At 36.0% G+C, this 10963-nt stretch overlaps 2 protein-coding genes across 6 annotated transcripts in view; one reads left to right on the forward strand and one right to left on the reverse strand.

The window, feature by feature from the left end:
- LOC124421733 (paired box protein Pax-6-like) overlaps positions 1–5456 on the reverse strand; it is a 97528-nt gene extending 92072 nt beyond the window's left edge. For 4 of the 5 annotated variants that reach the window (XR_006941720.1, XM_046957278.1, XM_046957279.1 and 1 more), the window contains exon 1: positions 1132–1194. The gene's annotated coding sequence lies outside the window, so the exon portion shown is untranslated. Of the gene's footprint in view, positions 1–1131; positions 1195–5437 lie in introns of those variants that run through there. The other variant, XM_046957277.1, reaches the window with a different exon arrangement.
- On the forward strand, positions 2975–10660 carry LOC124422272 (sulfated surface glycoprotein 185-like). The gene is made up of 2 exons (XM_046958508.1): positions 2975–3261; positions 10558–10660. Exons 1-2 carry the CDS (start codon positions 2975–2977, stop codon positions 10658–10660), a joined length of 390 nt encoding a protein of 129 aa, XP_046814464.1.
- Positions 10661–10963: the final 303 nt, after the last annotated feature.

Below are 10963 nucleotides of genomic sequence, written 5' to 3' on the forward strand. Positions count from 1 at the left end.
ATTCTCTCTTGACGTAGAAAGGTTCGTTCACAATGCTTAGCGTCGAATACGTCACTGCGGGGTGTCCGCACTTGTGTCGCTTTTGCCATTCTCTCTTTTTCTCTCTCTCTCTCTCTTTCTCTTTCTCTCTCTCTCTCTCTCTCTCTTTTTCTCTTTCTTTATTTACTCAATCTAATTCGCTTTACGGATTTGCCAGGGCAAATTCATCGTTCATTCGTCTATTAATTAAACCATAATACCAAAACGTACGAATGATCAAGAGAAAAAAAGAGACATACAAAAAGGACTAATTTAAATAACATTTATATTTTTTATGAAATATTATTGACTACTCGTACGATAATTATTTTATCGATACTCTAATAAATTTCAATTACGATTCGATTATACTACCTCGGCTTTTTTTTCTTTCATTCTTTTATTTTCCTTCGAGAACGATAAATAGATATCGACCTTGTTTTTCTAAGTGACGTAATTATTAAATTTATATACCATGAAATCTAACGTTATCGAACGAATAATCTGAATCCGTTTATTCCTCTTATCTATTTGTCGTTATAAAATAAAAAAAAAAAAAAAAAAAAAAAAAAAAACAGAGAGGAAAAAAAAAGAAAAGAAAAAAGAAACCACACGTACGCATGCTCGATACGCAAATATTTACATATTATTATCGCGTTAAATTCAAATCTTTACGAAACTTCATCGAAACACCCAGTTATCTAATACTTTGTATTATTTCCATTTAACATATACTCCGCGAAATATATATATATATATATATATATATATATATATATATATATATATCTGTTTTAAATTTTATATATGCACATACACACGTTGTTATCGATAATCAATTTAAAAGTAGAAATCTTATCTAAGGTGAAGAGAAACTTAGTAGTGTCGCGGGAGTGGTATGGAAGAATGAAAGAAAATAATTAACAACAACAACAAAAAAAAAAAAAAAAAAGAAAAAAATGAAGAAAAAGAAAAAGAAAAAAGGAAAAGAAAGAAAAATAGAAAAACGTAACGCTCGTGAAAACTGAAAGAGTGGAATAGTGTGAAACCTCAAAACCACAGAGCAAGTATATTCGCGGAAGAGATCAAAGCATAAAGCACGTGATCACGTACCAAGATATCACTCTCTCTCTCTCTCTCTCTCTCTCTTTCTCTCCTTTGCTTTCTCTGTTTCTCTTTCCTTCTCTTCTCTCGTTCGATCTCTCTCTTTCTCTCTCTCTCTCTCTTTCTTTCTCGTACAGTGTCTCTCTCGTTCACTTTTTCTTTCTTCTTTCTGCCGACGGCCGACGGTGTCCTTTTCTTATTCTTCTTCTTCTTCTTCTTCTTCTTCTTCTTCTTCTTCTTCTTCTTCTTCTTCTTCTTCTTCTTCTTCTTCTCTAGATATTCCTCTTTCGAGTTGTCAAGTAAAACAACTCCTTTTATGTGATTAGGTATCCTTGAATAGATATATTTACCTTCCCTTCTTCGTTATCTTCCTAATTATATTATTCTTCTTACACGATGATCTACGATGATCTACGATGATCTATCTATCCTTTGCCAAGCGTTTTGTCACAGTATCTTCTTTTATACAGTATACACACGCGATTACACTGATTATTATTAATTACTTCGCCCGTCGTAATCGGGCCTTTAAGAGTAAATGTTGATCACGAGAATGTCAATGGTAATGACGAACGAAACAAGAACAAAATTTACGCGCACAATCGTCGATTTATCTATCGAATCAATCTTTCTCTCTCTCTCTCTCTCTCTCTCTCTCTCTCTCTCTTTCTCTCTCTCTCTCTCTCTCTCTTTTTCTTTCTGTTTATTTATTTTCTCACGAAAGATAGATCTCAATAAAGATATAAGCTGATCGTTAAGTATAATCCAAAACAGAAACCCTCTTTTTCTCTGGTTCTCGTTCTCTCTTTCTATCTTTCTCTCTCTCTCTCTTTCTCACTCTCTCTCTCTCTCTCTCTCTCACTCTCTCTCTTTCTCCCGTTCGTTAGTTCGAAAAGTTCCGGAAAGGATCGTAACGCGACGGAGGATCCGCACGATAGGAACGCACGTGTCCTTCTGATCGAGTCACCTTATTTTCGCGTTTAAATAAGTGAAGTAAAAATGTTGATAATATGGAAGGACGTGAAGTTGTTAAGTTTCGTAGAGAGAATACAAGAGAGAAAAGTTAACGCAGACTCTGACTTCTATATATCTATTTCTATCTCTAACTCTCTTTCTCTCTCTTTCTCTCTTTCTATTCCTCTATTCCTCTATCTCTCTCTTTCTCTATCTATCTCTTTCTCTCTATCTCTCTCTCACACACACTCTCTCTTTCTCTATCTCTCTTTCTCTCTCTCTCTCTCTTTCTCTGTATCTATCTCCTTCGTTCTTTCTCTCTTGTTCTTTTGGAACCCCGTGCGCGTTACTCGCCGTGCGCTCTCCTCGCCGTGAGGAAATATTATTAGGCAAAGTACACGCACGGACTGGCACGGTGCGACTTGGCGAACTCTCGTTGGGTCGTGGCTAACAGCTAGAGCCGCGGCTACATCGCTTAACCTCGACCAATAAGAAACTCCCTGGGTTACCCCCACTAGATGCGGTTAGATACCCTTGGTGGGGGATACTGCCTCCGCTTCGTGACATCATCGATTCTGAATGGTGGAGATGCTCGACCGTGCGGAAGGCACATCGGAGGGCGCGTGCTGTGCACGACTCGCGCATGCGCATTAATATGACGCGCGCGACTCTTCTCTCTTTCTCTCTTTCTCTCACTCTCTCACTCTCTCACTCTCTCTTATCGTAATAGTACACATACACATGCGCACAACACACATATACATATACATTGGATATTTATATATTAACGTACGAACACGTACTCACGGCTATATATATGGGTGCTACCATGTATACATATTATCACTATCACATAATTCTGTCTTTCTCTGTGTGTGTGTGTGTGTTGTGTCTCTATATGCTCTCGCCGTCGCCGCCACCATCACCACTACCACTATCATTACCATCACTACCGTCAACATCACCACCGCCACCACCGTTGCCACCGCCGACACTACCGCCGCCGCCGACGCCGCCGCCGCCACCACCGCCGCCACCGCCACCGCCGCCGAACGAAAAAGGCTACCCACGCTGTGAATTCGCGCCAGACGCGACTCGGCCGTCCGGCCGATCGCCGAACACAGATAACGGTGTAATACTTCGCATCGACTCCTTTTCGGTTCTTTACGGGCTCATTCGAAAATCGTATATCTTAAATTCGTTCTCTTATTATTATTCATCTATCTACTTTTATCTTTCTCTTGTTCTTTTTCTCTCTCTCTTTCTCTTTCTCTCTCTCTCTTTCTCTTCATCTATCTCTCTCGCTCATGACTTTAAATACATATTTACAATATTTTTTTATTTTTTTTATACGAAATCATTCGATCCATCGTATTTTCAATTATTCTACACGTAAAATAATCTTTTATTCGTTATTCGTTGATCTCTAAAAATGAAGGTTTATATGTAAAAGAGAAAAAAAGAGAGAGAGAGAGAGAGAGAGAGAGAGAGAGAGAGAGAGAGAGAGAGAGAGATAAAAGAAGAAAGAAAGAAAGAAAGAAAGAATACAAGGAAGGAAAAGAATCGTGTCGTCACGTATACAGATTTATAAATATATCAAGCGATTTATGTTAATTCGCGTGTCCCACGAGATTCGACGGGGTAGGTAGGTAGGTAGGTAAGTTAGGCAAGATATCCACCTACCTACCTACCTACCTAACTATCCTACCTATCTACCTGCCCGCCGCCGGATTAAAAAAAAAAAAAAAGAAAAGAGAAAATAGGAGGGTAAAAAAGAGGAATGAAAAAAATCGAAGTTTCGAGTGGTCCGATCATTTCTTTTCTTCTTTTTTCCGTTTGTTCATTTTCTTTTTTCTTTTTTCCTTCTTCTTCTTCTTCCTCCTCCTTCTCCTCTTTTTCTTCTTCTTCCTCTTCTTCCTCTTCTTCTACGTTCATACGTCCAAAATATTAAATCGTATATCAGATAGAATAACTTGATTCGCATCAAATGGTCGATCGTTTTAATTATCCTTTTTTTCTCTTTTTCTTTTTTTTTTTTTCAAAACTATCGTTAGTACGGTATTAAGTTAGATGGTATGAATTGGACCTTGAAAAAAAAAGGAAAAATACCAAACAAAAAAAAAAAGAAAATATGGTTAAAGAGGGGAAAATATACATGGTGGGTGGTTGATGGGTGGATGGATGGATGGATGGATGGATGGATGGATGAATGGGTGGTTGGTTGGTTGGATGGTTGGTTCGTTGGTTTGTTGGGTTGAAAGCGCTGAGGAATTTTCGTCAACGCTTTCGAAAGGCGCCCGACGTGCGTCGGCCTCGTAGGATATTAAAATATAATTGGCGTTTGTCCCCTTTGTGCAAAACAGTATCTAGTCACGCGTGCCTCGGCCGTGGGTGTTATGCACGCCAGAGTAGTCCGCGAGCGCGTCGGGTGACTCACCCTCTTTTCCACCACCCCGTTGGATCTATGTATCTCTCTCTCTCTCTCTCTCTCTCTCTCTCTCTTTCCTTCTTTCTTTCTTTCTTTCTTTCTCTCTTACAAATACACGTACGTACACGTATACACACATACACAGAGTTTATCTCACTCACTCTTTCTATCTCACCCTATCATGGATGGACCGACGGAGGTGGGGATGTCGTTGCATCCACCCCTGTCGGTAGTGCGTGCGTCTACGTTTTCTCGGTCCCTCATTCGTTGCTCGAAGCAAGCTCGTTTCACACGAACATTTTCTAATGAATTAACAGAGAACTTATCTTAAGCATTGTTTAGAATTAAAAGAGGAATAATTTTAAAAGTAAAAAAAGAAAAAGAAATAAAAAAGATACGTAGGTATTTTAGTTTCTAGGTTGTTAGATAAATGGTGTAGTCATATCATTGATCGATATTAAAAATTTTTACGTCTATTTGATATATAAATATATATATATATATATATATATATATTTTTTTTTATTTTTTTCTTTGGATTAATTAAAAATATTTTCACAATTTATCCATCGAACGATTTATCAAACATTGATATAGATATTTTGAACAAAACGAAGTAGATTTCGTCTAATTACATAGTTAATTTCGTTTACATTTCGATAATGTAATTAACGTTCGAACTTGTTATCGAAATTACCGAGTAACCCAAGCGAATTATATCTTTTATCCGTATGTATATCTATTATTATCAATAGATTTATCTCAAAATGGTTCGGTCTATACACGATGGATTCTTACATTGTTACATGAAGGAGATGCTGATTTCAAAGGAAAGAAAAAAGAAAAAAAAAAGGAAAAAAAGAAAAAAGAATGGTTATAATTAAAAAATACATAAATATGTTTGATAATATAGGTAGGTAGGTAAGTACTTACGTATCGAATCATCGAAGGATAAAATTGAAGAAAGCTGTCCTTCTCGCTGTCGAGATTAGGAAAGCGATTAGGATGATTCGAGTCGAGTCTCGAGAAACGATGTGAACTCGGCTTTAGGAGGATCCACGCGGTGGAAGTAACGCGTTTCGATTTTGCGTTAGCTCAGCTACGCGTGAATCCAGCCAAGGTCAAGTCGTTCCCCGCTTCCGAGCATCCCTCCGGCACTCGGGCAGGGCTCTTAAGATCGATTCCAACCAATTTTCTGTGTAGCCTGGATCCGATATGCGAAAAGAGAGAGATAGAGATAAATAGAGAAAGAGAGAAAGAGAGAAAGAGAAAAAGAGCGATCAACGATATTACATAAAATGGTACTTTGACTTTTTAATTACGAATGTGAGAATGAAGTCATAACTTTAAACACTTGTCGATAGGGGAAAAAAAAAAAAAGAAAAAGAAAAAAAGAAATAAAGAAAAAAAGAAAAAGAAATAGACAGAAAAGGAAAGAGAACGAGAGAAGGAAAAAAAAAAAAGTAAGAAGTCGATTCCGACGTCTATTAAAATTATTTCGTAACATTTGTAAACACGAAACATACGCGGTAATCGAACGATAATTCCTAAAATATAATAGATAAGATCTACCGAAAGACTATTTAATAAGTCACGTACGTGAAATTCATTTTTAACGAACCGTCTCTTCTGTTATCGGCTCGTTCTTCCTCTATTCGCCACCTGATTGTTTTATCACACTTGAACAAACGTCGAATGATCGCTAGTATCGCGAACAAGTCAATAAGAGTTCTTCTCTTTACTTCTTTTTAAAAGATCGTAAACAAAAAGAAGAAGAAGAAGAAGAGAAAGAAGAAGAAGAAGAAAAAAAAGAAAAAGGAAAAGAAAAAAGAAGAAAGAACAAAGAAGAGGGGAGAAAAAAAGGATAAAGAAAACGATTGTTTGCCAACCCTGGCGCATATATATATATATATATATATATATATATATATATATATATATATATATATACACATACGTCATTCGGCGTAGTACACTGATAATACTATTTGCATTTTTACGAATATAACCTGGAATTTTACTTTGCGCAATTGTCACTGTACTAATATTATCTAACCACCCTCACATGTGCGTCACCAATTTAATTTCTTATCGTTATAGGCTCTTGTTTTTGTTCTTTTTACTTCTGTACTTTTTTTTTCTTTCTTTTTTTTTTTTTTCTTTTTCTTTCTTTCTCTCCAATCTAAAATAAAATACCCGCTCTTTTTGCTTTCTGATATTTCAACTACATAATTCTATATGATTAGATGATCACGTGTCCACGGATATTTGATAATGTATGTCGTGACAATTATGTCATCAGACACGGTGGATATATATATATATATATATATATATATATATATATATATTTCATATATATATATATATATATGAAAAATTTTCTTTCCAATTGAAGATAAAATTTACTTGTATATAAGTAAATAAAAATTTACGTGTCTACTTTTTTTCTTTTCTTCTTTTTTTTTCGTTTCTTTTCTAGTTTTTTCTTTTTTTTCTTTCCTTTCATCTGATTGACTCAATCATATCTCGTTATGGTCATATGACCATGAATGAATGCAATATTACGCGTTCGATTATGATCAGACGAGATTTATTAGAAGGAAAAAAGAAAGAAAAAAAAAAGAAAATGAAAAAAAAGAAAAAATAGAAAATAAATAAATAAATATTTTCTATTTTTCTTTTTTCTTTTTTTTTTTTTCTTTTGTCAACTACATAAAAAAGATGAGACGATTTAAACGATGATAAATAATAATTTATTAAAGATCATTTAGATATAGCAATAAGAAATATCTCTTGATTTAAATTATTACGATCGTAAAGCTAAATGAATTTTTATGATTTATACGATCTAATCGAATGACATGTGACCAGTAATAAGTCGAGAACAATGAAGTATCCTTGAATTTTTTTTCCTTTTCTCATGAATTAACACGAATTATAAAAGGTGAGAGAAACAAGAGAATAAATAAGTAAAGTAAAGTGAGTAGAAGAGGGCACGCGAGTAAGTAGAAAGGAGAAACTAAAGAGACAGAGAGAAAGAGACAGAGAGAGAGAGAGAGAGAGAGAGAGAGAGAGAGAGAGAGAATGGGAGAGAGCGGTAAAGAGAAAAGAGAGGAAAGGAAGTGGAAGGTGGAAGGGCAAAACAAACAAATTAACGGTAGAGTCGCTTGTTTATTGTTGGGTGGGGACAAGGTAACCACGCCTTTGTCAAGCACGCCCTCCGAGCGTTATGTTCCCCCCTTTTTGCCCCACCACCGCCATCAACGCCCCATGCTCTTAACCATTGCCCCCGCCTACCCCCACTCGAACGAGCCCTACACCACGGCGAGACGGTCGGTGGTGGAAGTGACGTCAGACTTGATGCCGCCAACGTGCAACAGGCGGCCGGTGTTCTCGAGAATCGACGAACTTAAACGAAACGCATCAAGAAGAGAATCTCTTTACCTTTACCGAGAGAAGATTTAATAATAGAAAAGAGGAAAAATGGAAAAGAAAAAAGAAAGAGGAAAGAAAAGAAAAAAAAGAAAGAAAGAAAAAAAAATTAAAAAAAAACGAGAGGAAGGAAAAGAAACGAAGAAAAAAAAAAAAGAAGAAAGAAAGAAAAAAAAGCCAGAAAAGAAATTGAAAGAAAGAAAGAAAAAAAAGAGATTAAAAAAAAAAAAAAGAAGAAGAAAAAAAAATTGCTTTCGCTTCTCTTATTCGAAATAAATATAATACTTGTTAGTTGAGAGTCCTTTGATAAAGACATCCATTTTACATTTTTCTATTTAATAGTAATACAAATTAATAATAATAATCATTGACATGACGCAACTCAGATTCGACAGTTTATAAATTTTTTCGTTTTTTGTTTTGTACGTTTGTTCTCTTCTTTTTTTTTTTTTTTTTTTTTCTTCTATATATACACTACACGGATAGTGAATGGTGAATTGTTTATTTCATAATGAAATAAACAAAGCATGAATAATATGTTACATATTAAATATGTATAAATAAATAAATAAATAAATAAATAAATAAATAAATAAATAAATATATATATATATATATATATATATATATATATATATGTATATTTAAATCTACGAAAGAAATAAAAGGATCGGATGATGATTCGAGAGAAAGTACATAGAGGAAACGTTCGGGACGTCGCGGATTGTAAATTATATCGCGGTAGATAGAGAGAAATTCATGCTCTGATGACGCAGCGTTAACCATTCTCCGGTCATCCGATGATCAAAGGTAACAGTAATGGTCCGTGAGAGGATAGGTATCCGCCTGTATTTCGCCTAATATACTGCTGGCTAAATGCTGACGCGATTTCGAGAGACGAAGAGAGAGAGAGAGAGAGGGAGAAAGAGAGAGAGAGAGAGAGAGAGAAAGAAAGAGAGAGACAAAGGGAGAGAGAGAGAGAGAGAGAGAGAGAGAAAGAGAAGAGAGAAAGGAAGGGAGAGAGAGAGAGAGAGAGAGAAGGGGAAGGACGAACGCAAAGAGATAGAATGCGCACAGAAGAGCAACAGAGAAAGAGAAAGAGAGTGTGTGTGTGTGTGTGTATATGTGTGAGGTAGGAGGTGGTACTAGAGGAGGAGGTGGTGGAGGAGGTGGTGGAGGAGGAGGTGGTGGAGGAGGAGGAGGAGGAGGAGGCCAGGAGGGAACCATAAATTGTTTGAGCAACGTGTGTACCTAACCTGCACGCACGGTCGAGCGCGAGATCGCGCTTACCGTGGGCTTTCAAAAATTTCACACATTACCGATCCCTGTGGTTCGAACCTCGCTCTCCGCAGGACGATCCATCATTTCGGCAGTTTACCGTGGAATCCCTGAAAATTATCCGATATCGTCCCTACGGCTCGTTTGTCTTTGAAGGCATCGCGCGTTCACCTCTTCTCTCTCTCTCTCCTGTTTTCCTCTCTCTTCCTCTCCTCCTCCTCCTACTCATCCTACTCATCCTACTCATCCTCATCCTCATCCTCATCCTCGTTCTCGTCCTCATTCTCCTCCATCTCCTTTCTCGCGGGCCAACGCGACTCTCTTTAAATGATGGACACCGTGCCCGACCAATGAAACGTAAAGTTTACCGAGCGAGTACCTAATCGCTCGACTATAGCTATCTAAGTAAGTACCTATCTACCTATCTACATATACAAATGCGTACGAATCTTGCGGCTCTGGATATTACTCTTGTAAATTTATGAGAATGGACGGAACGTTTGTTTCATGGATATAGATCAAAATCCGTGGCATAAGGTATTGTTTGAGTTTTTTAACGATGGAAATAGTTTACGCAACGAAAATGATAATATTTATAGATTAAATAGATCGTAGATAAATTGAATACCTTGTTGATTAATCTCGCATTATTATTATTATTATTATTATTATTATTATTATTATTATTATTATTATTATTATTGATTTAGAGTAATTCTAGGAAATTCCTTCTTTTTTTTTCTGTTTCATTTTAATTCACGTTCAACGTGTTCTTTCTAGCGTTCGTGTATTTGTTATCGATCACAAAAAAAAAAAACAAGCACGCAAACAGGCAAATCTTATGTTTATTTAATATAAATATATTTACGCGTCGAATTTAATGTTCGTAATCATTGATAGTAATTTCAAAGACAAAATAGAGAACTCTTCGTGGAATCTTTTAATACGATATATTAAAATAATTCGATAAATAATGAATTTAAGTATAATGCCTAATTTATCTGTAATAAATGTTTTGCCAGAAAAAAATCGTATCCACTTAACTTAAATATATCTCTAATTAATATCAGTATTGTATTCATTTGAACGATCATATGAATGCCAGAGGTATCGTTCGATCGTACGATCTAATTTATTAAATTAATTTGAGAAATAATGATAATGGGTACTCCAGTGAATGGATCGTTGTGTTACAACGATTTACAAATTTTCTTTTCTTTTTTTTTCTTTTTTCTTTTTCAATATTAAACCATCCATTCTTCAAATCGATAAATCACGCACAATCGACGTAGATACTTACCTATCTATTATATCTCTTATAACGTTCAATCTTATTGTAGAAAATTTGTAATAAAAGAGGAGGATGCACACGACGATGTGACCCATAGAGTCGAAGAGGGACATCAAATAATGGATCTCTACGTGTACATGGTATCGATATAATGGTATTTCTCTCTCTCTCTCTCTCTCTCTCTCTCTCTTTCTCCCCTTTGCTTACAACAATAGGTCGACTAGGTCAAGTGTGTTCGCACTAATCATGTTCCTGGTCAGAAACGAGGTCCGAAAATGCACCGACGAAATGCGAACTATGCGAACACAACAAAGCCCCTTGTCACTTTCGTCCAGATGCTTTTCACGAGAGACCCCTCCAAGCGAATTTCAAATACGTCTTGTACCTTTCGGATAATCTATTACCCTAACCCACCACCAATGTAAGATGAACGTTGACATTTTTTCCTCATATAC

This window comes from Vespa crabro, chromosome 2, assembly GCF_910589235.1.
Source record: "Vespa crabro chromosome 2, iyVesCrab1.2, whole genome shotgun sequence".
Lineage (NCBI taxonomy): Eukaryota > Metazoa > Arthropoda > Insecta > Hymenoptera > Vespidae > Vespa > Vespa crabro.